Here is a 26,017-nt window from a genome sequence, read left to right as displayed (position 1 = left end):
ACAAACAACAGTTGAGTACCAGAAGTTATACATCATTTATTAAGAATAAATATACAAGTACATCACCAAATGTGACCAGTCCAGTTTAAAGTTACATTAAGAATCAAAACTCTAGACCTATACATAGTGAAGTATTGTACTGTTTGTGAGTGTCTTGGCATGAGATTAAAAAGGTTTCAGGTTATTCTTCATCCAGTTTGGAGTAAGATGAAACAAGCGCTCTCTTTAGCAACAATGCCGGCTGTGGTGTGTGTGTGTGTGTGTGTGTGTGTGTGTGTGGCAGTTTTCACAAAATATAAGAAAGCAGCTGATTACTCAGTCAGTCAGGAGGGACAGAATATTAAACCATGCCCTATATTCCCACATACTGAGGCGCTCCAAACGGAGATAAGCATCATGTTCACAGTGCTGGTTTTTTTTTTTTGTTTTTTTGTTTTTTGTCCTCCCGACTGATTGGAGACCTGAGGTGGCAGCATCACCTGTGAATGTAGTTCTTTTCGAGGGAGTTGGGGTATGTTTTCTGGGCACGGGAGCAGGAGGCGCAGCACACACTTCTGTAGTAAGGGTAAATGCAGAGTCGGGCTTGAACCACCACCATACAGTTATGATACTGATCGCTGCATGATGGATCTGCAAAGGACAGTGAGAAAAATGTGTTTTATCAGTTGATCTTTTTGAGATTGGTTTGTGAGTGCTGTGAATTTGTGCAGGGAGTTTCTTTCATACATGAGACGTCAAACCCGCCTGTGAACTCTGAACCACCTGCGTCTAGACTGCCCGACAAAGACATGGAGCTGTAACTGGGGGCATGTTAGTCCAACAGAAACTGACCAATTTAACACATTTTAAAGCAGATTATTTCAACACACTCAGGTTTTATGGAAATAACATCAACACTTGAGGATGACAGGGAATTGAGATGTTGGTTACAGCTAGCTAAGCTAGGTTAGCAGGCCTAACCTAATCATGCAAAACTAGCCTAGTGTAGCAGTTGTTTTTTGTCATGATGCGATTGTGCTTCTGCCTCATTTTAATGGGTTACTAAATGTTCTATCATCAAAATGGATTATACATTGAAAGAAGAAGCAGTCGGAAGGAGACAGTAAATTTAGTAAAGTGTAGCTGTAGCAATGTCAGCTAGCTTGAACTCAACTCTGTCTTGCCTGAAATTCTACATGGTAAAAGCAAATATTTAAATGTGACCAAATGTGTGGTTACTGCTTCCTCACATTGTAGCGTAGAACAGTGGACACCATGTGCAATGCTTGGCGGGAGGAGTCTACAGCGCAGCTCTGCAGACTTACTTATCTCGGCCAAACAAGGCTGTTTGTTGCATTCTTCGCGGTTCTCCGGGGTCAAACTGGGGTCACAGCGGTTGCTTGGGGCAATGTTGTCTGCAAGACAACGCACCTCACGCACACGGTAGCCACCACTGCAGGAGCGTGAACACTGCGGTGATTAAAACAAAAGGCATTGTAAATCTGAGGGCTGAACGTGGACACCACTGAGTTACCCGCAGCTGTAAAGATACATTAGTACAAATCATTTTTGAAAAAACAACATTTTTTTTCTCACATGTCTTTAGTTGTATCTCACAGTAGAGACAATGCTGTGCCTGATTTCATTTGTGGTGTTCAAACCGTTCATGATCCCGACGACTTAATAAGTTATGATCTGACAAAGCCCAACTCAAGGTCCACCACAATTTTTTTGAAACAAGACTTCAATCCAGGTTGGATGACATGCCAGTGATAAAGACCATCTGCCACTGTTAAAAGCTCCAGAATAAAGCGTGTAAGCTGACTGATGTTTTCAAAGCCAGTATATAGGGTGAATGGTTGTATGATAGAAGGACAGACTTTAGGACACTTACCACGCTCCACTCTGTGACGTACCACTGGACACCACATGGCTTCAGTCTGCAGACCTGAGCTGTGATTGGCTGAGAGAGACTGGAACATTTTGAGTTGTCCACAACCTCCATGTGGCCATTGTTGTTGAAAATACAAGCCACACTACGGGTCTGCGTGCCATTCCCACATTCTGCAGAACACTACTCACACATACACACACACGCACATAGAAACACACGTGTAAGGGGAAAAACTTCGACTGGATGATGCGTGTATCTGTGCATGTAAATTACCTGACCCCAGGGTCCGGCGTACCACTCCAGGCGGTTCTGGCAGGGGCCGGAGTCACACAGCGTCACCTCTGGTGGGCGTTCCCCTTCACAGCTTGCCAATGGGAGATCAGTCACATGATCCATCAGGCACACTGTGCTCCGGGTTCGATTGCCCCTACCACACTCTGCAGAGCACTGAGGGATTTCACGCAAGCACATGGATATTAACCAGCGCCACGGCCACAACAATATTTTAACATGATTTCCCATCTGTTGTGTCATATTTGCCTCAAACACACACACTTCTGTGTTACCTGTTGGCTCCAGAGAGAGGTGAACCAGCTGCGTGCACAGGCTCCCAGATCACAGTTCTGTAGTGTTTCTGGCCTTAGGTTCATGTTACACTCCTCATCCTCCTCCACATCGCCCAGGTTGTTCACACACACCACCTCCCTGCTGCGCTGGCCCACCCCACAAGGCACTGAACACTGGGAGACAGAGGGTGGGAGAGAGAGGGGTGAGGGAAAACAGAGAGGCAAATGTTGTGCTTTTTTACTCCAAACCTTCTGACATTATTTGTTGCTTTGCAGAGTAAGATTTTGCTCACAAAAAAAAAACATGTGCTCATCTTACAGAATATGATGCATTGTCATAGATTTAACTGTACAAAATGTATCTAAAATTTTCTGAAATGCTGTTTACATGCCATATATTTATATTATGATAATCTGATAGACATGTACATTTCAGTACATTTGGCTATGGTACTTGCGTAGTTGTAGACTTAATAAAACATCAGACGGAACAAAGGCATCATGTACAGGGAACCATAACACATGAATGATAACAATTAAACGAATAAAATAATAAATCAATAGATATAAAATGAAAATATTCATGAAAAACCAATGACATTCAGGGCCAGGGGCGTGTCCAGAAGGAGGTCCTGGGGCTGCGCTAAAAACTCATCGGCCACCCCAAGTTCCACCCCATTTATCCTAATGTGTGATTGGTTGTCTGCCCCGTGAGAGGCAGAGCCTTAGTCTGAACCAACTGTTTGACTAGTACCTTTAAACTATATGGTTTCTTTTGTATGTATTCCTTTTTTTGGCATCCATCATTGTTAAGGCTTTAAGCGTCAGCCAGTAAAAAAGAGGAGGAATGTGAGAAACTGTACAACACTTACGTCTGTATTTAAAGTTGATATAAGAAATGGTAAATTGATGTTGTCCTAAGGTGTGCATGCACTTCATGCCACCATTGCAAAATTCTGGGTATGTCCCTGTAAAGGTCGGTGCTTTTTTTCTAAAGAGAAATCTAGAATGCAGAACTTTTTACCATATTAGATCATTGTATCACAAAGGGTGAGGGTTGTGTGTGTGTGTGTGTGTGTGTGTGTGTGTGTGTGTGTGTGTGTGTGTGTGTGTGTTTTCCTACCGGGCTCCACTCTGATCGTATCTCCCACTGGCTGCAAATCTTCAGCTGACATGAAGACTTGGTCTCCGGCCTATCAGGCAGCCCGCACAGCTCTGGTGCCACGGTAACAGCTGTCTCCGTCCCAGTGGCATGAACGTGAGTGACCTGGCGGCAGATGACCTGACGATGCTGAGTGCCGGGTCCACACCTCCTGCTGCACTCTGACCACTCCCCCACGTCCCAGCTGTCAGCCAATCGAGACAAAGACCGGGTTAGAGGAACTAAACTGTGACCATCACAAAAGATGTGGTTACATATTTAGCGATGACCTTTCACAAGCAGAGTTTGTCCAAGCTCTCTGTCTTCATGTTGACCACAGTTATTGTGTGTGGTCAGCTGACCTTGGTCTTCACGAGGCAAAATTAAGCCTGTAGTTTCCTCCAAAAGATCATAAGAAAAACAAGCAAAATAATTTGTGCTTTGTGTTCAGATGTTTCTTCTCGGTCTATTACCACTGAAACTTTGGTTTTCCAGTCCTCTGCTGCTGCTGCTTTCCCAATAAAGTACATATATTTCAGACTGACAGCTGTCATGGATCACTGACACTGTGGGCAAGATATCCAGCGGACCCACAACTACACTTACAGTTAATCCCCCTCTTCATACTGGCAACAGTAAGCTGTAGTGGTATTTACCGCAAGACATGAAAACCGAAGCCACATCAAAGTGAGTCAGTGTGATCGACTGTGACTAACTTACGGCTGGAATTTGTGCGAGTGATGGAAGCTTTCACCCTGAGAGTCACTGTACCATCTGAAACTAAAACAACATACAGTACGTGTGTGTGTGTGTTTGAGTGTGTGTGTGTGTGTGTGTGTGTGTGTGTGTGTGTGTCATGACTAATGTATGGGACATCAGGTGTGCGTGCTGCTCACTATGCAGGACAAGGCTGGATGTTGCAGTCCTCTTCCTGGTTTGTTGGTTTGACGGCAGGGTCACAGAAGTCAGCAGGAACAGTCGTCTGGGACTCTTTTTCGACACACTCCCAGAGGACCAGACGCCTGCCTGGCGAGTGCACACGCGTACGCACAAAAACACACACACAAGCACAGATGCACATTACAGTATGAGAACGTGTGCAAAGAGGTGACGGTATCCATAGCAATGATGTAAATGTTTATTTCGCGACATGAAGAAATTGGACATAGGCTTGAGGTCATTGTGTTTTGCATTATATCGTCCTCCTTTGTTTTCACTGTTTTTCCTCACCAGTGCCACAGGTTGTGCTGCACTCTGTACGCCCACTCTTTGTCCACGTGTAGGATGGCCAAGGGTCAGCGGTCACGCTGGGGTCAGATTGAACTTTGTTGGGGTGGGGTTTCTTTTCAGTTATGACATTGTTGGCGACGTCACCTTGGTGGACCTCCTCAACTGTCTTGGATGGGTCAGCGGTCCTCACTGGACAGTGGAAGGTTAAAGGGTGGAGTACAAGAAGAAAGGCAGTAAAGTGAATTGAAACCTCGAATAGTTAGAGGTTATAGGGTAAAATAAGATAAGATGATGTTAAAGGTCCTTTAGGTCTTTGACATTTTGACTTTTTTATCTTTCTGCCCCCCTTCATTGTTCTATCTTTCTGTTTGGGCTCATGGACTGTGTCTGACACCTCCTTCACTCTGCTGCTTACATTTACTTTCACCTGTTTGGGTCAAGACCCGTGGCCAGGATGAAATGCTGGATGTTCATGTTTCTGTAAAAGACTCATACGTCACATTTGTGTCCTAGGCTGTACACCATGATGACATTTCTGCAAAATGTGTCATATCAAGTTCATATTACACGAGTGTGAGGCAACTTACATATTGGAATATAGAGTGGGTGAGGGTGAAGTTGAGCTAGGGGAGAAGTCTGCTGAGCCAGTGACCACGATCAAAAAAGTGCATTTCATCATTTAAAAGCTTGACATCACTGGATATTATTAAGGAGACATTTGACCATTGCCAGGTGTGTTTGTGGCAACAAAAAACACACTCCACAAACATCTCCAGCCGTGTTCGTGACGACCAACAGAGGCATTTTGAGTCTATTCCCCTGTTTATTTATTCACTTCTCTATAAAAGACAATGTAGTAACATGGCAGTAATTTTAATATTTGTCAAATGTGACTCATTGCGTTGTGTATTGTTGTCAGGAAGTGGAATACATATCATCGACACAATTATAATTTAGAACTGTACAATAGACATGTACATGTACTTTTAATTCAGAGCATAGCTCCGCCATCCATCAACCTAGAGTAAGGGTCTGATTGGCTGTACAACCGTATGGATGTGCAGAGACTATAAGAACATTTGGTTTTTTTGAGATCGTTGGTGATGAAATTATCATTTATCAGCATCAACAGGCCCCAAATTTCTTTAATCTCTTTAATGAAGGTTAAATCTTAGGTAATGAAATCAAATCTGGCCCAAGTGACAGATGATTGTCTCAGCGTGCGGTTAAGAGCTCTTCGCCAGAACAAAATTTGGCCGCCTGCCTGTATTGAATGTTATCGAAATTCTAATTAAATTTTCAAAATGAGAATTTTGCTGAAAATGATACATTTTGGCGTTACCATGACCCTGAAGTGAAACCTGAACTGAACGCACACACGCTCACACAGTACATGCACGCACAAACAGAGGCATCTGTTATGTGTTACGCCCCCTGAGGGAACAGCGGTATGAAACAAATGGCACTGTGGTCGTTTAGGGTCACCCATGTATAGCTCTGAATCGCGCGTTTTGTCTGTTCATGTTAGCGTGTGCTGCACTCACCCAGCGGTAGAATATCAGAAGGTGTGTCAGGCTCAGGGGTGGGGTGTGTGTTTTGTAAAGGCATGCTGTATTCATAGTGTACACTGGGACCTGGTTGCTGGTAGATCAACTGGAAGAGGAAAGGAAAGAGGGAGAGGGAAATGTAGACTGAGAGAGAATGATAACATGTGGTAGTATTGCAGAACAAGCATACAGCGTTTGAGCATTTGAATAAGAGATATAAAGAGGATGCCGCTCGTGTGTGTTGTGTGCCACATTGCGCCTCACATATACGTGCAGGTCCTCAGTCAGGGGCCCCGGCGCAGTGATGGACTCTCCACTACGAGAGCGGATCTCGTTGGGACGCAGGTACGTCAGCTGTGTTCCCACGGCGCTGAAGATCCCCGGCCGGTCAATGACCCAGTTGCCGTTGATGATTGAGACACCGCTTTTGGTCTGCAGAGCTGGAGGGAAACCCCAAGTTCATTTATCACTCTGGTGTTTGTCACTCTGTGTGTGTGTGTGTGTGTGTGTGTCTATGGCGTGCGTGTGTGTGTGTACCCAGGTAGCTCCGGCTCTTTACTGTCTCCCGTACGGTGATGTTACGCGCCCCTGCTGGAATCTCTGCAATCTTATGGTAGCCAACACGGAGGAACATGCGAGAGAAATTCCCCCTCACCACCTGAAACCCCTGCCAACACACACATACGCACACTTTTATGTAGAACCAAAGCCACAGGTACAAACACTGCATGTGCCCCCCCACACACACACACACACTCGAGTACATACATCTGCAGACACTCTGCGTGTGCTCCCTGTGCCATGTTTTCACCATCGCAAGCATGTGTTTCAACAGTATAATCATAAATTCCGCTGGATCACATTGCTGCGCTTTTCTCTCTTGTTCCTCCTGTTCTCCAACTCTCTCTCTCCTTCTCTGCCTCTCTTTTTCTGGAAATCCCACAGCTTACTCAGTCCAGTCCAACAGTTGGTTTGAGTTGGGGAACCTTTTCGTGCAGATCTCTATGTTGCAAGTTTGGAATTTACTCCTTCTGTTCTTTTCATATTTATGTCTATTTTTATGGGCCCTCCTGGTTCTTCCCTTTCTGTTGCTTTGATATATATCTCGATCTGTTAGTGATTAGTTACCCTGGAAGTCAAAAACAAACCAGAGGTCTATTGTGTAGTTAATCCCCAGTGCCTGATTCTGGCAGGATTTTAGTTGTAGTGGGCAAACGACCACCAAATTCCAAAAAGCTCGAGTAAAATATATCCGTTTCAGTGATGATTTCTTTCATAGAATTACAAGCTAAGAGCATAACTTATAAACAGTATCACCACTGCAACTCTTTGAAAGCTTAAATGATTAAATCATAACTTGAAACATGCATGCAGCTAGATATGAATGACATTTATGCTTTTGCCCCCGTGACCACGCGGATGTCTTACCTCCAGAGGGGGCGAGCCGGCTTTGTTATCCCACGGAAGAGCACCTGAGGGCAGGTAGAGAAGACACACCAAGTGGAGGAGAGCCAGAGCTCGACCCTGCCGCAGGGAGCCGAGCTGCTGCCACAATCCAGCCATGGAGAAACTGAGAGAGGAGGACACTCGCACACACACATACACACACATGTTTAACGGGGGAGTGTTGTGTTTGTGAGGTGGGGTTGGCTTGAGGGGTGGGAGGGAGAGGAGGCAAAGTTTGGGAGGGATGCGAGGAGAAATGCTGAGGGAAAGTCTTGTGGCACATTTTTCTTAAGAAAGTTGCTTCAAACCGAGATCACACCCATTCCGCACCTCGGTGCGAATGTTGTGACAGTTCATGATGTGTGCTTGTGGCACAAGGACAGGCTCGCTGCAGCATATCCCAAAGCATTTCCAAAAACAACATCTCTCCCCGTGAATCGTCATGCAAGATTGTAAGGCTTTTGGACACACATCACTCTTGATCTTGCTCTGGCTTCTCCACCCACTTCTTGTTTTCACTTCACTTTTCTTTCTTGTTCTGAGTTATTCCATTTTTTTTCCTCATTTCACCAATGATGGAAAGAATGAAGGATGAAAAATCTAAATTAAAAATACCACAGTGGATTGAGGATAATCGAAAAAATATGTTAAATCTACTCATGGCTTATCACATTTCTCTCTCTTTTTCGTTCTCTGTGCTGAAAACATTTTTAAAAATGCCATGGTGTTCTGCAGTGAATCAGCATCCCCTCATCAGTGATTCACACCCAAGGGATGCCAGTGCCATTGTGACTCAGTTAATCACCATACCATGTCGGGGAACAATCAGATCGATTCAGAAATTACTGTAAATCTCTTGGCCAGGGTTCAAAACCCCCACCGTCACACTCTCCCAACATCTTCATCTGGAGAGGTTATGGTAATATCTGCATGGACATAAATGATTTGGAGAAGATCAAACACACATGGGTGCAATATATTCCCCTGGCTGAATGCTTCATTTCTGGGCAGAGGGCTGTTTAGCCCTCTAGACACACTATAGTAGAGCTTGCCTGGCTTTTTTTTTTTTTTTAACTTTCCACTGTTTCATGTTGGGGTTGAGGACAGATGAGAGCGGTAACTTCGATGGGACTGGAGCAGAGATGTTGTGTTCTTACCTGCGTAGCGCGCGTTGTTTCTGCTCAGAGTGGCAGAAACAACGTATCAGATCTCAGAGAGCTTATTCCCTTAGATTACCAGCTGACTGACACCACAGCTGCTCACAACATGGGTGTGAAATTGCCAAGGCTGAGAATTCCCCAACTTCTCTGTCAACCTCTGTTTTTATTGTGATAGTGTGTGCTTTTGTATGCGCACGGACAGATTACAAAGGCAGTGGGCCCTGGGCACAGGCAAGCAAATGCCACCCACTTGAAAAACAACTCTTAGAGACACAGACAGTTTGTCATTTTGAAACTTTTCGTGGTCACTTTGCATCTCTGTGGTTGTTTTGTGTCTCTTTGTGGTCGTTTGTTTTAGCTACTTGTTCTATCTTTGTGTCTCTTAATGGTTGTTTTGAAGTCCTTGTGTCTCTGTGGTTGTTTTATTTGGCTCTGGGGGTGTTTTTGTTGATATGAGTTGTCATGTGGTGTTCATTATAGTATTTTGTGGACATTTGTGGACATTTGTGTCCCTTAGTGGTTGTTTTGAAGTTCCTCGTAGCCTTTCCTTGTGGCTTTGTGGTCATTTTGTTTCTCTTCGTGGTTGTTTTGTGTCTCTTTGTAGTCACTTTCTGTCTCTTTGTGGTTGTTTTCAAGCTCTAAGTAGCCTTTTCTTGTGTCTTTTTGGTCATTTTCTATCTTTTTATACATATTTTGAATCTTTGCTGCCTGACACCCCCCCGGGCCCCTGGGCTATGCCTTGTGCCCAATCCTAGAAGGATATACGAGTCACATATGTGTGGATAAACCATTATGATGCAATGTTCATAATACACTGTAAATCAATCGAGTCACCGTGAAAGCAGCATGAATGAGAGAGACAAGCAGACTGTGATTCTGCAAAGCTCTGTGAAGCCTCATGAGGATGCTGGAGGCAGAAGGGAGAGAGATGACGCCAGTGTATCGTTTCCTCTGTCTTAATGCCCCTGTCTGCGTTTGTCTGTCCGTCTGGGTGAGTGTTTGGCACTTTTCCCTTTGACCTGAGACACAGAAGGACACTGATACCCTGCAACACAAGGCATAAACCTACTATTAACTCTATACTTAACATAAACATTTAATCACACTGACATACCGCGCATGCTTTTATTTACTCTTTCTCCGTCTCTCTGGCACACAGCCAGATCTAAGACGCCGGTCCCCCACAGTGAATAGCCGATAGTCATTGAGCTATGACAAAGGCATTCTGGGAGCCCCCAAAAGTCTGCGAGGGAATACCGGGAATTCTGTCCAAGACAGGCACTGTTAGGACTGCAACGTCTGTTTTCTACTGTGACAGCTTAATAGCTGCCATGTCTGATTATACACACATAGTGTGAGTCCATGAGAGCTGCTGGAAGTGGCACAGCAGCTCCCTTACACACAGCTTTGCTCGGACAGTGATAAACAAGCACACAGCCACGCATGCATTCAGTGCACAGACAAACCATGAGCATGTACAGACGGGTTGATACTAAAATTATCCGGTACGTTGCATTTTTTGCAGTTTCTGGTGCAATTATATTGGGATTTGGGTAACGCCATTTGTTATGCACAACTGCTATGATTCACGGCTGAGGCTTGTATATGTGAAACCTGACTGGCCAACTCACACAAACACAGGCTGGCCGTGGCCATGGAAGGCCTGTGCTGTCTGTTAAACCCATCGACTGTAACAGAACTTGTCCTAAAAAGCATTACAACCATTTCCATTTCATTTTTTTAACAAAGACAAAAACATTTCTCTTGAGTTTTATCTCATAAAAGGACCCAGAGGGGGGTAACACCCACAGTATGTTACAGTACATTGAAAATATGTTTTAAAGCGCAGTAAAATTGTGAGCTCATGGAGGTTTGATAGATTTTGGATTGTTGAGATTGCTCTATTGCTTTCCTGAGAATCCCCCATATGTGACTATTTAAAATGAGTTTTAGTCAGTGTCTCTCTGTGTTGTCGGTAATTCAATGTGTATGTGTGTCGGTCCCACACTGACCACAAGAAGACGAAGACGAAAGGAAGACAAAATGGTAAAAGACACTTACGAATGAATAATACAGTCAACAGAAATGTATCTCAACACCCTTACATCCCCCATTTTTCTCGCTTCTCAATTTCCTCTCTACTCCCCATCTTCTTTTCATTTTCTCCTCTCCTCTGCTCTCCTCTCCTCTGCTCTCCTCTGCTCTTCTCTCCTCTCCTCGCACTTGCCTCACACTCGCCCTCTCTTCTCCTCCAGCTGTGGGTTGTTTGATGTCGCTCTATCCCGTCCTGGCCAGCTGCCCCTGAAACCAAATGAGGGGTTTTGTCATCCCGCTGACACCTGGACGTCCCCTAACCACCGGTTACTTCCCTAACGACCAACTCCTTCCCTAACGACCATGAGAAACACAGGGCGACCACCAATCAATCACTGAAATTCCTTTGCAGCTGTCTGTCAGTGTCGGCTAAGTGTCAGGATATAATGTTTCTCTTGGTTAGCAAGTTTTTCTTCCTTTTTAAAGGCAAGTACGCGTCTGCTATGGCTTGTTTCAAGACCTAGGAAGCAGGATTTCTCTCTACTTAGAGCATTAAAACTGATTGACGAGAACAGGTGCAGTAAGTTGTCCCTTTCTAGTGCATTAGATGTAGGAACAAGAGAAATGTTACTGTTGCATTTGGAAAACTGCAGCAGTGAGAGTGCTCGTATACGCTCATTACAAGGGTCTGTTATGTAAAATGCATGCAGTGTGCTCTGAGCTCACCTCTCATCGTGTCCTAATTACAGGCTGGAGAAGTTGTGCAGGTGAAGGCACACACACCTTCTGACACCGTAAATACTCATCTCTGGTCAGCCGGCTACTGCAGTCGCATACCTTTGGGGTCAAGTACAGTGGTTCACACACAGGATGCTTTCCATCCTACAGGTTGTATAATCCTGCTAATGAATGCACATGAATGTATTTTTGCAGGTGAATTTCACAGCTAACCACCAGAGTTTAAAAAAAAAAAGATTAAGTATACCAAAGGTGATATCAATGGCTCTGATGTATCAGTTTAGATTATTTGTTTTCAAGCTGTCCATGATGAGTCAAACAATATTACAGGATTGCAATGCCAGGCCAGTGGTCTGCCAGTGGTTCAAAACTTGCCGCCTACATTACCCACAATACAATTTAACCAACGAATGACATCACAGGAGGCAATTTATTAAATTACATGGAGCTTCCACAAAAGCCTTTATACTCTTTTTTTACATATGCAGTTGTACTAATCAAGACCTGTAAACCCACTTTAATGTGAAAATTAGTGGAGTTACCCTTTAATCTATCAGTTGTAATAGTGTAGTAAATAAATAAATAATATAACAGTTATAGAGGTAAGTCTGTCGTATAATGTGAACTTTTCTTTTTTAGACTTTATATGGATTTTTCTGACAATAAATTATTTTTAACTAAAGTAAAAAAAAAAAAAATGTCTGTAGGACCTGAGTAAATGAGCATTTTCATGTTGTGGTATTCCTAGTCTTACTTACATAACCCAATCTGAATACTTCTGCCACCATGGTCCTCATGCCATCACGCTTGAAAATTGTGGTCTAGTGAACCTGCCCAGCATTTTCCTTCAATGTTACAAAGCATGCAAGAATGTTAGTTGTTTGATTGTAACATGCACCCAAGGAAACATCTGTATTTGCTTGTCTCTTAATTTGATAATGTCTTTGTGTATATATGTTGTGTGTTTCTAATATTGTGTCTACCCCGTCTATAATTTGGCTGGGTTTCAAATAAAAAAAAATCAGTATGCATAATCAACAGCACCATAAACTACAGCCTCAATTAAATAAAGTTTAATCAACACTTCTCTAAAATGTCAGCGTTCTTTCAAAAATGGCCGCAGTACCGTTATTCGCCACAAGGGGGGCGGGTCAAGCATAAACCGGAAGCAGGAAATGGCGTCAACGTCGACGTGCGAAATTCAAACTTCTGTAACAAAACATCTCTCTGCCGGGGGGCTTTGCTCTGCCATATGGTTGTTGACTGACCTCACCTTCTTCTGCTCATATTTTCACATAAACTCAGGTAAATTCATAGTGGCAGTGGGCGTCATTCAGTTAGCTTATAGTGCCGCAATTGTACTAAAGTTAATTGAATTAGTTTTATTGGTATTAACGATTTCTTTCAGCTAGCTAACGCTACCATTCTTTTTTGGTTTGGTTTGTTTTAGCGTTAACTGACGTTAGCATGTTTAGCTAGCAAATGTTGGCCACCTTCTAACGTTTAATTTGAACACGGAGATAGGCATGTGTACTCCAGCTAAGTTGAGTATTTTAGGCAGTTGAATGCTAAGCTGTTTTTTTTTTCTCAACCGCAGGCAGGTTTATCTTCGCCCGGCTGAAGCAGGAAGGATGCCGGTGGAACGGGCGGAGCACCGCGGAGCCGACGAGCTCTTCAAATACTATGAGGTTTATGAGACCATCGGCTCAGGTAATGACGATATTAATGTGATATGTGTGTACGTGAAGCAGCTCCGTCAGAGTCGTACCCTCTCTGATGTGTGTTATGGACCTTGTGTGTTTTATTCAGGAGGCTTCGCTAAGGTCAAGCTGGGTCGACACATCCTGACAGGAGAGAAGGTTGCCATTAAAATCATGAACAAGAAGGATCTAGGGGTGAGTCGAGAGACCCTTTGCCCACACAGGGTGTGGGGAATCCGTGGTGTATGTTTGCATGGAACAGGACCACGTCACAAAAGACCGTAGAGACTATAAAATGTGTGTATTATATTATAGTCTTTAGTTTGTGAAATGTGAAACAAAACACAACACACCGCACCCCAAAACTGAGTCATACAGTGATGTGTGATAAAGAAAAGGCAAACACATCCTGACTTTGGGAGTTGAAATGACTGACAAGTAATTTTCACAATTGTCTGAGATTTTGATTAACTGAGAAGGCAAAGATGGACGATTTTTCCACTCGTAGCTCTAGAGATTAGTCATGTTAGAAGTTAGACTTTTCCCTCTTAGTACCTGCATGGAACATACTGAATTTTTTACATATACACTTTAGGGCATTTATCAGATGTTTCTGTTCAAAACAACTTGGAGTAATTCATACATTCATACACTGATGTTGGTGGGTGCAATGCAAGGTGCCAACCAGCACATCAGAAGCACTTTGGGGTTCAGTATCTTGTCCAAGGCCACTTCGACATGCAGACCAGGGGAGTCGAACCAGTCACCTTCCGAAAACAAGACACTGGCTTGACCCCTGAGCCACAGATGTAATACTGCAAATAACAATAGTGTTGTCTTCCTCTGCAACTGCAAAATATCTCAACACTGTTGCCTCGGGTTCTTCTTCCTCTTCTGATTTATGTTTAATGGCAGACCAACTTTTGAAAGTGCATACCACCAACTACTGTGTCTGAGTGTGTAGGTTCTGCGTTAAATCAATGAAAGTAATTTGGTTTCATGTTATTGACTCTATTTATCAGCAAGAATTTCACTGATATGGTAAATAGCCCATAATATACATTTCCCATTATCCTGCGGCCCTAATTGCAAGTACTTTCCTCATAATTTTCTCAATATTTATATTCACCATCTTATATCAATTGGACACAAAATCACATTTACAAATTGAAGTAACTGTATGATCAATGCAATTAGTTGTTGTTCCACGTCCAAGCATGGCATCAGGCAAAACTCGAACACATTTTCTTAGTTTATTGTTCAAATTTGTTGGAACTTATAATTAAGACAGCAAAATTTTGTAAACATGATGACCGATTATGTTCATGTCACCACAATGTGTTTCCACTGAAAGTGAATAAACACCGGTTACCAAATCGTCTCCAATCCTATTTGGAACTATTTGAAAACTATTTGTTCCTTATTCCTTATATTTGGAGAACCATTGTTGCCATCTTCCTGTGTTCTGCTTAACAAATATTTTTAAAAAAAGCTGCATTAAGAAATTACACAATAAATGAATAAATGTCTATCTGTCACCCCAGGATGATCTACCTCGTGTGAAGGTTGAGATTGAGGCCATGAAGAACCTTAGTCATCAGCACGTTTGTCGCCTCTACCACGTCATAGAAACCTCCACCCAGATCTTCATGGTGCTGGAGGTAAGTGCACATGCACAGAAACTTAGTATGAGTGTGAATATGATGCTGTTCTCTTCATTCAGTTTGCATCCACTCTCCCTCTGTCATTTTTTCTCCCTCTCAGTACTGTACAGGTGGGGAGTTGTTTGACTACATCATAGCAAAGGACCGTCTGTCTGAGGAGGAGACCAGAGTGTTCTTCAGACAGATTGTGTCTGCGATGGCCTATGTCCACAGCCAGGGATACGCACACAGAGACCTCAAACCGGTAAAAACAACCACTTGATTGAATGTGAACAAGTGACAAGAAACTACAATAAAATGTGTCTGCTCATCCGTGAAATATTGTGCATGTTAATTGTAATGTTTGTTGCAATGTTTGTCTCTCTGACCTGAAGGAGAACTTGCTGATTGATGAAGACCACAACTTGAAGCTCATAGACTTTGGATTATGTGCCAAACCTAAGGTACATCACCACATACCTCATTTCTCATTGTGTAGTAACAAGAAAGGAAGAAAGATACACACACATTTTTTGGGGTAAATCTATTTGGTTGGTCCCACAAATGCTGTATTTGACCATTTAAGGGGTTTATTAGGTAGAAGCTGATGCCAAAAGACATGTTTTTGCCATAGGGATAAGTGCCTTTTAAACTAATGATTGGCTGATTGTCTGATCCAATATTCTGCATATTTCTGAGATCAGAATCAGTTTTTCGTTTGTTAGATTGCAGATAAATAAAAGATTGAACTACTTTGGCTTTTTCATGCCAAATTATAATCAAGTAGTAATAATCTGAACCTACAAAGTCATGAAAATAAGGTTAAATAAACATAGTGGACTGGATGTACCAAACTTGAGTAAATTGTACTTAGTTACATTCCATCACTGTTTAATCTAAGATTTAAATTTTTTACTGATTTGCATGGGTTCCAAATACCAATTATCAGTCTCACTTATAATCCCTGGGAAATACATATTGGTTGAACTTTGAGTTGAAATTTTTTTTATACAGCTGATGTGTAAATCCAGATCATGTGGTCTGTTATGTGGTTATCTTTCTCCCAGGGAGGTTTGAGTTATGAGCTCATGACATGCTGTGGCAGCCCTGCGTACGCTGCTCCTGAACTCATCCAGGGAAGAGCATATATTGGTTCAGAGGTAAGAGATATGCTATGAGCTCTTCACAGCTAGAACCATCCAGGTTATAATTTAAAGATTTGTACTTACTTAAACCCACAAATCATTGCATTTGTTTTTCACTAAAAGTCATGATAACCAGCCTGTTCCACGATGCTGCTTTTTTCATGGTGTACTGATCATATTCGCTGGTGCATGACTCGGTGCAACTGAGCTGTGAAATCCCAACTCCAGCACTTGAAGCTGAAATACTGCTGTGTGTGTGTGTGTGTGTGTGTGTGTGTGTGTGTGTGTGTGTGTGTGTGTGTAACCTCCAGGCTGACGTGTGGAGTATGGGAGTGCTGCTGTTTGCTCTGCTCTGTGGATACCTGCCCTTTGATGACGACAACTGCATGGTCCTCTACAGGAAGATTACAGTAAGACATTTTCCCAGCAGTCTAATATTAGTGGAAATGAATTATCAGAAATTCTGAGCCCCAGTTATGAAAAAGAAGAGCATTGTTTTATTTTGTGTATTGTGTTATTGTTTGACTCAGGAAAAACCGGTTGAATTTGTAAAATGATCATGAATTGATCTCGAATATCTTGTATTCATATTCTGGAATTATTATGAGTTATCATAGTCATTGCTACCTGAGGCAGAACCAGGTCTGTTTCTATTCCAATTTATTGATGATTTATAATCTGTGTTTTTAAAATTTCTTTTATCTCATCAGAGAGGTAAATATGATAACCCACGGTGGCTCTCTCCAGGCAGCATCCTCCTCCTCAACCAGATGATGCAGGTACAGAGTCCTTCTCTTTCCTCTTTTTTTTGTTTTTCAGTTTAACTATTTCAATTAACATTACACTGGTTTGTGTGTGTCACAACAACTTGCTATAATAGAAGAGTAGAAAAGATGGAGAGTTTATGATAAATATAAATACTAGATTCAGAATTAAAATATAGTTTTATCGGTCGGTACAACATGTACAGTATTTAAGACCCACTGTAGATTTGTTGTCTTTTGCATGTTGAGCTGTAGTTTCTGTGTGTGTCCTGTAGGTGGACCCCAAGCTGCGTGTGACTGTTCGACAGCTGCTGGACCATCCCTGGGTGATGAAAGACTACAACAGCCCTGTAGAGTGGCTCAGCAGGCAACCGGTATGCACACACGCTCTCTCTGTTGATGTCAAACTGACATTTTTGATCACTTTTCTGAGGTTTTTGCATCAGTCAACACGCAGGTCCTTTCCCTGTAATGATTCAATAATGCTTGATTTGACTTTTTCTTTATTGTCTTTCCTCTCTTTATTTTGAGAATTGTTAAGTCTTGTTCATACATGGAAAAATGAAGAAAAAAAATGTGACAACATGATGTTTTCTTTGGTAGCTTGGTCACATAGATGTGGACTGTATCACTGAGATGGCCGTCAACATGAAGCGATCTCGGGAGAGCACCACAGCACTTGTCAAGGAGGTGTGTGCTCATTTGTCCCAGTGTTGGCATTCATGTTTATTACATGCATCAGCTCAACATCTGTGGTTTTTTATTGTGTTACGGATGGTGTTATCACCGCAACTGCATATGTTAAACAGTTTTGTTCCCCATGTATTCTCTGCCAACGTAACTCTCTATTCGATATGCATCTCAACTCAGTGGCGGTATGACCAGACCACAGCCACCTACCTGCTGCTGCTGTCAAAGAAGCAGAGGGGCAAGCCTGTCCGCCTGCGCCCTGAACCAACAGTCTGTGAGGACTCCTGCTCTCCACTGCACCAGGGAATACAGGTCAGACTTGGGACCACAACTCCCAAAAGGCTTTGTTCCTTTTCTGGGCTGCTGAATGTCTTTACAACTGCATGTTCTGGTTCAGTCTTTATGACTCTACCCTGCACCTTGCATGCTTATTGTTTCCCAGTTCCCCGTGGTTTTTTTTGCAGATCTTTGATTTTTTTCCCCCCTCTTACTTGCAGACTAGGAACACCCTTCACTTCAGCGAGGATGAAGACGCAGTGGTTGTCGGTTCTCTCGACTTTTGCTCAGAGTACATTGATGACTGTCCGTGGGTTTCAGGCACACAATACACACCCCAGGGGGTCAGAGGTCAGCCAGATGGATCTGCAAACAACAAAGACATGGTATGTGAAAGCTGGGAAGAATGTGTTTTTGCAGCCTTCCCTGTCCTTGGATTAAAGGGGACATTCGACCCCAAAAACAAACCCCTAAGAGATATTTGCCATCTTACCTGTAATACTGTTTATCCATCTAGATTGTTATGTTGTGAGTGGCCGAGTTTTTAGGGTATCATCTTTGGAGATGTTTGCCCTCTCTTGAATATAATGGAACTAGATGGCAAAAACAAGGTTCTCGCTCATCTTCCAGCAAAATGCAGCTGAATCAAGTATAGATTTAACAACAGCAATGTCTCTTTCCAGAAATCTTGTCCTGTTTACTCAAAATGATCCACAGAACATGTTGAGCACAGCAGCATGTAGGAACTATTTTCTTTTACAACACAGAAGGAAACCTGTACCTACTCATAGGTAAGGGGCTCGTGCTCTTTCTCGGGATATAAACATCAACAATATCCTCTTTAGCTGGGCTGTAATGTTAGCTAGCTTAGTTGGCTAGCCTCTTGTCCATGAGTAGTTTATGTGCAGTGATACGGTTGGTGGTTGTAGTTCAGTAGAAAAAATAGCTCCAATATGAAACTGCTCAAAACTATTAGCTTGGATGGCGTGGATTAGCTTGAGTAATCAGGTTCTCTGGAAAACAACACTGAAAAGCCATGACGCTTCCAGAGATATCTACTCACACTGCATTTATCTCCTCTTTGTATTTCTAAAGAGACTAGCATCTCCGGCCGTGGAGAGGAGATGCGCTTACAGCCCGAACCCAGACAGGGGGCGAACAGTGACAACACCTCACTGCCAAGAAAGAAGGGGCAGAGACCAGACTGCTGAAAACAAGGAGAATATTGCTGTGCAGGACAAAGATGTTGACATATTTGCGTTGCCTCCTCCACGAACTCCTGTGTCCAGTAAGAAGAATGCACGACCCAATAAGAATGTGCTGACAACACCTAATCAAAATGCAAATGGCACTAAAACCAACGCAGTAACACCCAAAGGTAAGACGAGTCTCTGTTACTCAACCAGTGGTAGTAATGAAGTGCAGACAATGCAGGGTTTCAGTCCGCCGTGCAGTTTATTTGTATACCGTAATTGTTTATTGTTCCAAACAAGGGCTTTGAAGTACAATCTCTATTAGATTATTTGCATTAGCCAACTGGCCCTCTTCACATTGCTCTCTTTCATTTATCTGTCCCTCGCTCTGTCTCATGCAGCTGTTATAATCACAAGTGCCACGTCCACATGCCACACATTTGCAAGTAAATTGTCTTCTGGTAATAAACTCATTTATTGGGCCTGTTTTTCTTTTTTGTTTTTTTTTTCTTTATCCCAAAGCCACTCATATTTCCATGATTTAGCTGTCAGTAGAAAAATGGACACACACACTCGCCTACTTATTGTCACTGTCAACTCAAAGGTGAGGTTATTATCAGGAAACTAATTCTGTTCACTTATCTGTAAATGAAGGACACCAATATGAATGGAGAATCATTAAAGTCTTAATTATTTGTCAAAGTGAATTCTTGGCTCAGACGTCCAGCCTCATTAGTTTCCTCTTTAAACTCGGCCACAAGTCGGCTAACGTGCCACAGCTGACCCAGTTGGTTTTAAACCCTGTGGAATCTGGCTTGGTCCTGCACTCTTTACAGCCTCTTGTTCTCTAAGCTACAGTGCAGACATGCTGCCACTGACACACACACACACACACACACACACACACACAATATGGTCTGGTGTGTCTGTCCCTAGGCGTGTGCTGTGACAGGTGTAGCTGTCTCTTTCCTCTGCTCACTGTCCCACGTGGGCTGTAGTGACATGTGTTCTCTTGCCACTAAAACCTAGCCTCTCTCTTTGTGTGCGTGTGTGTGTGTGTGTGTGTCGGGCTACTTGTCTCTGTGTGTACCAAAGCCTTTGTGTTCACAAGTCCAATGTCAAAGCGAGTGAGCTCCATGCATAAGAGCAAAGGGCTGTACTGGCCAGTTTCTCAAGTTTTTTTTTTTTTTTTTTTTTTTTAACATTTATTTTCTGTCAAGAGGCTTTTAGGTTGGAAAAATCATCTTATTCCATATTGTATTGACCATATCATATATTTTGCATCAGTCTTTATTGAACTTCTAAGATTCTGAGTGACAGGTGAGATATTACAACACAAACATTTTCTTTCTTCTGTATGATAGCTGATAATCAAACCGAGTAATCAGAGTAATTTTGGCTTAGAAAAACTGGTCAAAATTCTGAGCTTCTTCAATGTGAACATTTTCTGGTTTCTGGTTTCCTCTTTGATGCCTCTTTGATTGGGTTGTGGACTAAACAGGATATTGAAGTATGTCATCTTGGTGCTTTGGGAAACACTGACACACTGTTGTGTTTTTTTTAAACACAATTTCTGCCAATTTCTTGACTGATCGATTGATTAGCCAGTTGTTGCAGCTCTATATATTTCACATCTTTAGAAACATTTGGATTTTGAGGAGAACTTTGCATAACTTTCTGTTTTTAAAATTTTGGCTGCAGCGCATGAGCATGTAATGAGTGGTTCAGTGGTGGGTGTATGAGATTAATTAATCTTTTTTCCGCTTTGTATGTTGTAGGTGGAGGCAGCGCATCCAAAGAGCAAAGTAAGAAGAGGGCAGAGAACAAGGAGTTTCCAAACATTGAAATAATGGCCTTCAGCCCTGAGCGAAGGTGAGTGGGTTGGGCGAAGGCTTTGAGGTGAGAGTTAGATGTGGGAGGACGGGGGGTGGTTAAAGTTCACATGTAGGATTGCTGCAGATTACAGGATGGACTAATGGGCTAAAGGGACTGAACCACATTAAAAGATGACTGACTTGATTCAAAGAAATGAATACTTGTTCATCAGCAGCCTTGCTGAAGTCAGTCTGAAGCCTTATTTTAAAATTGGACAGAGATGCTGCGCAACATGCCAAACTATTACATAGTTCAATGTTGGCTCTCATAAGTTTGATCAAAAGACCCACTGAGGGGATTTAACGTGTGACTCTGTTTGCTCTAAAGGTCTCGGTCTCTGGACTTGGCTGTTACTGGAGACAGTGGGAAGAAAAAGAGAGGAGGGAAAGTGTTTGGTTCCCTGGAGAGAGGCCTGGATAAGGTGATCACCATGCTCACACCCAGCAAGAGACGAGCCCTGCGTGATGGCCCGCGCAAGATCAAGGTATACACATTTCTTGTTACCGGTACTGTGTACCCATGTCAAATTATTACCCCACAGAGAAAAACATTTCTATCTGTCTTTACCTCCAGGCACAGTACAATGTTACTCTGACCAGCCAGACCAACCCAGACCAGGTCCTGAACCAGATCCTCTCCATCCTGCCGGAGAAAAATGTTGATTTCACACAGAAAGGGTAAAATGACGCACGTTATCCCCTTTTTAGATCAGACATCCCAGTCTTTGAACCAATCTTAATCGTCTTCTTCCATCTCTCTTGTAGTTATACCCTGAAGTGTCAAACACAGGGCGACTTTGGGAAGGTAACCATGGCGTTTGAGTTGGAGGTGTGCCTGCTGCAGAGGCCTGAGGTCGTGGGGGTTCGCCGCCAGAGGCTGAAGGGAGACGCCTGGGTCTACAAGCACCTGGTTGAAGACATCCTCTCCACATCCAGTATCTAAATAATGCACTTTCCAGCAATACCATTTCAGTTCAATAAAGGGTGATTGATCAGTGTTTGATGGTGTCTTTGCACATTAATGATCAGTCATTCATTATTCATTGTGAATATTTAAACCTGTCCGTAGCCTAGTTTAAAATCCCTTGACTAGATGTTGATTTAAATTTATGAGCATTACATGTCAGCATCCTGTACAAATCTTGTTTTGTGTAGAATATTGTTTTACTAACTTACTCATAAGCTAAATAGGATATGCGCCAACCCTCTCGAGATGAATATGTGTTTGTATGAAATGAAACAACGCTATTTACAGCATACCTTCTGGCTACTTATTTCCATATTTATGTCTTGATGCTGTTATTCTCCCCTGTAGGCGCTCAACTTGATTGAATAACATAAAGAAACAGAGCATTGCCAATTTACTGTCATTGTTTTTTGATGTTTATGTTTACATGTCTTCTATCATGATGTTTTTACATGGTTGTCTCGTCCGCTTTTATGTTTTTGTCTAGTTTTAAACTAACATTGTGTCTGATCCTTCTGACATGTAAAAAGAGCAAAATAAATGGTTTTCTAGCAAATATATTAGGCCTGTTTTTATGTAGACAGATGCATTAATGTTTTTGTTTTTTTTAATTCAGCAGTTTGATGGAGCAGTGGTGTGTTTTACACTCTGTCATCATCCTTCTGTTCGTCTTCTAGGCTTCACTCCTCTGTGGTATGAAGATTGATAGTGATCGATGAGCTTAGTGACAGCGTTTCCACCAAACGCGTTGAAAGTTGTCAAACGTCTACTGCGTTTCATCAGTGACATCAACCATAATAAAGCACACACAAAGTTTATTTTGGGCCCTTTAAAAAGTATAACTTTGGAACACATCTGAAAACTGCTGTGTTCTCAACTAAATGTAAAACTCAAATGAAGGATAATGATTTAGCCTTGACGCTCAAAATGGTGGATGATCATTGTTATGGCAGGAATGGCTGTAGGAGCGTGATTGTTATGACCGTCTGGATGACTTAAATGACTTAAATAATGATGATCATTGCTGAAACATCTGAACAGGGTAAAACACAAGAGTCGACAGGCTTCTCTCCCCCTCCCCATTCTGAGACAAGGTGCCACTTAGTCATAACAGCGCTGCAGCTGATTGGCATTTATTCATGGCAGGTTCTCCTTGGTGTCTCAGCAGGGAGGGGAAAGGTAATGGTGGGTTGAGAGGGTGATAAGGGGGGTTCAACCTTAATGGAGTCTGAGAGAGGGTGGGTGGTGGGGATAATTTAAGACAGGGTGAAGGTTGGAGTTTGAGAGATAGAATAAAGCCCCATATCCTCTATAGTATTCCAGTGGTGGTGATGACTCCTGCTGGGTGGAGGTTGGAGGATGAGAGGCTGTGTGTGTGTGTGTGTGTCGTGGACAACAGCTGGACAAAAAGCCAGCTGTCACCTTCATATATAACAGAGACTCTCTTTTTACTGGCTGTTGCCCATTTTCGTCCCCTTACAAACGAGCCACTGCAGGAGCCTTTTTGCATGCTTTTCTATGAACATCAATATCAGGAAATTTGTGCCTTATTCATTTGATTTACTTTAACCCCTCAGGTGCAGATTAAGATAAACCTAAAAGGGGTGTGGTGTTAGGTTATGTCAAAGACTTCTATAAGACTTCCAGCTGGTTTAAATCAAGATAAATCCTCAGTTTACTGAGTATCTTGTGGAAATATTCTGGCTCTCTATGCTGTTTTTGTTTTTTTTTGCCTGCTGCTCTCCCACTCCTCTCCAACTGCAAACCTTTCCTGTCACACAATGTCTTCGTATCCCTGAAGTCAGGGCCCCTGTAAATCACCTCCATACTGTACCACCTGTGGTCAAACTGGCCTATGTTGGTCACGTAGGCGTGCTCAGTCCCAGTCTAGTGTCCAGCTGAGCCCACAGTGACTACTCCAATGATCTGAGGTCATGGTCCAGGCTGGCTCCAGTTAGCTAGTACAGCCATCAGCTCCACAGCTGACTGCATCTAAATATGTAAGAGAAACTAGCCAAAGATAGCTTGTAGAGGATGTATTGGGTAGCAGTTGGCAGTTACTCTATGTTTTTGGAGCTACCTTCAAATTCTGACCTCGCCTTTCAAATCATGATCTGTCTTGAAATGATTGATGTTGTTGACCCTCCACTCAAACAGGTGGCGCTGACAACTCCCTCAATCAGGCAGAATAGTCCACACTGATTTGAGAGCAAGAGTCTTGCACAATGTCCAGAGGAGGATTAATGAATTAGAGCAGAGAATTTAACATGAATATAGAATAGTGTGAAGGCAACCGTGCGACAGAAGCCAGAGTGAACTGACCCACAGTTATACATCCAGATTGGAAGAAGTGTGTTAGGTGAGTAGACGTGTAAATCTATCACAAACTGCCCTCATCAAGTTATTAAAATGTGCAGTTCCTGTTGAGTCGTGCGCATACTCGAACAGATTAGGGCAGCTTGGTGCTGAACTGTGTTTTGTTGTTTTCAGGCTTGGGAGTGTGAAGGCGTGTAGGAGAAATGAGGCCTCTGCTGGCAATCGCTCTCATTCTCCTTTTCCTATGTGAGTTTATGTTTCTTGAGAAGTGCTATTATAACGATATGGTCCAACAATTTTGCTTGCTGTTGTGTGTGTGTATGTGTGTGAGGCAGCTGCATGACACATCCATTTCTTTGGTTCTTCTGTCTGCGTATCTGTATGTTGCTCATTTTTCAGGGCTTCACAAGGCTCTAACGTCTGATGACGCCTTGCATGGAAATCCTTGTGAGGTAGGTTGATGCAAATAAATGAAGGCAGATGAGCCCACTTGTGCTATGATGTGCTGGTTCCATGGTTAAAAGATCCATGCGAGGAAAAAAAAAAAAAAGGTTATGGTTATCCTGAGATTCTCCAGATGATTTTGTTTTGTTTATTTAAATATACTTTTATACTTCAGACATTTAGTAATCTGCCACAGAGCTGCAATGCCAATGGTTTGATTTCAGCTGATAAAAATTTGTTGCTTGTCAAACCCATTTTTCCTGTCTGTCTCCTCACTACTGACTGTTCAATGAATGCAAAATTTTAAGTTTTTTAGTGTAACACAAAAGTAATCAAATGTAACTATGAAAGCTTTGCAATCAAAGGGATCGACCCTATTAATTCCAACCCGATTAAGCAGTTACCCTTGGCTCTATGGAGCATTCTAGTGTCTTTGAGCTGATTGTTTTGGTTTTCTGGCCTCCAAGCTTTACAGTTTTGGTTCACTTTGGTTCACTTCTCAGCTGCAGCAGGGAACAGTTTTCAGAGTAAAGATGCTAAAAACCGACTGTGCACTACCTGACCAGCACCCAATGGCAGACAGACACAGATAGCTGGTGAACATAGTGGAGCGTTTAGCAGCCAGGGAGCCAGACATTTCCCACGGGAGTTGGTAGAGACCAAACCAGAACTCAAAATATTTGGACTTAAATTTTGCCAGGTGGCCAGAAGCCAGCTCCAAAAGTATGACAGTGTTGCTCCGTGTCTGCTGGATGTGTAGATCAGATTCACCATAACAACTTAAAGATGATGAATATGTAATCTAGCAACCATGGCTACCATAGACACCAGTCCATTTTATAATTATATATTATGTTTCCACCTTGCATTTGTGTCTTTCAGGCAGCATCCATGAGCAAGGCAGCGGTGTCTCTCCTCTTGTCTCCTCTGTCTCTGTACTCCTGGCTCACCTCCATGCTGCTCAGACTCGTCCTGTCCATCCCGGCTCTCGTCCTCCGCTCCCTCCAACAGTCCCTGCTTCTGCTCCTGGCCGGTCCTTGGTGCGTTGCCAGCGTCTGCGTCTCCCTGCTGCTGACATGTCTCCACGTGGCCCTGTACCTGCTCCACCTCGCTCTGGTGGTTGGGGTTGTGGCCATTTTGACAATGACGCAGAACAAAATGGCTGACAGCGACGCCACCAGTGAAAAGGTGTTACACCAGTGGAAGAAACTGGAGATGCGTGACTCCAAAAGCAGGCGGAGGATGTTTGGTCGTAGGGTTGCGCAGCAAG

The 26,017-nt window shown here is 42.9% G+C and overlaps 2 protein-coding genes across 2 annotated transcripts; one reads left to right on the top strand and one right to left on the bottom strand.

The window, feature by feature from the left end:
- Nucleotides 1-23: 23 nt before the first annotated feature.
- adamtsl7 (ADAMTS-like 7) lies at nucleotides 24-12,729 on the bottom strand. Its single transcript, XM_037105865.1, has 14 exons — nucleotides 12,494-12,729; nucleotides 11,724-11,834; nucleotides 7,786-11,264; nucleotides 6,895-7,024; nucleotides 6,622-6,797; nucleotides 6,355-6,463; nucleotides 4,811-4,999; nucleotides 4,477-4,606; nucleotides 3,563-3,785; nucleotides 2,440-2,613; nucleotides 2,147-2,320; nucleotides 1,874-2,053; nucleotides 1,305-1,449; nucleotides 24-630 (listed from the first exon to the last, which is right to left on the bottom strand). Exons 3-14 carry the CDS (start codon nucleotides 7,966-7,968, stop codon nucleotides 476-478), a joined length of 1,968 nt encoding a protein of 655 aa, XP_036961760.1. The 5' UTR covers nucleotides 7,969-11,264; nucleotides 11,724-11,834; nucleotides 12,494-12,729; the 3' UTR covers nucleotides 24-475.
- A 167-nt stretch (nucleotides 12,730-12,896) lies between these two features.
- melk (maternal embryonic leucine zipper kinase) lies at nucleotides 12,897-22,545 on the top strand. Its single transcript, XM_037115422.1, has 18 exons — nucleotides 12,897-13,040; nucleotides 13,333-13,445; nucleotides 13,545-13,630; nucleotides 14,980-15,096; nucleotides 15,200-15,343; nucleotides 15,474-15,542; nucleotides 16,146-16,238; nucleotides 16,535-16,633; nucleotides 16,934-17,002; nucleotides 17,263-17,361; nucleotides 17,591-17,677; nucleotides 17,858-17,989; nucleotides 18,175-18,339; nucleotides 19,049-19,331; nucleotides 20,925-21,018; nucleotides 21,349-21,505; nucleotides 21,595-21,698; nucleotides 21,786-22,545. Exons 2-18 carry the CDS (start codon nucleotides 13,367-13,369, stop codon nucleotides 21,961-21,963), a joined length of 2,055 nt encoding a protein of 684 aa, XP_036971317.1. The 5' UTR covers nucleotides 12,897-13,040; nucleotides 13,333-13,366; the 3' UTR covers nucleotides 21,964-22,545.
- Nucleotides 22,546-26,017: the final 3,472 nt, after the last annotated feature.

The sequence above is a fragment of the Acanthopagrus latus genome, chromosome 1 (assembly GCF_904848185.1).
Source record: "Acanthopagrus latus isolate v.2019 chromosome 1, fAcaLat1.1, whole genome shotgun sequence".
NCBI lineage: Eukaryota > Metazoa > Chordata > Actinopteri > Spariformes > Sparidae > Acanthopagrus > Acanthopagrus latus.
Note: the sequence above shows the minus strand (reverse complement) of the source record. Positions and strands in the feature narration are given on the sequence as shown.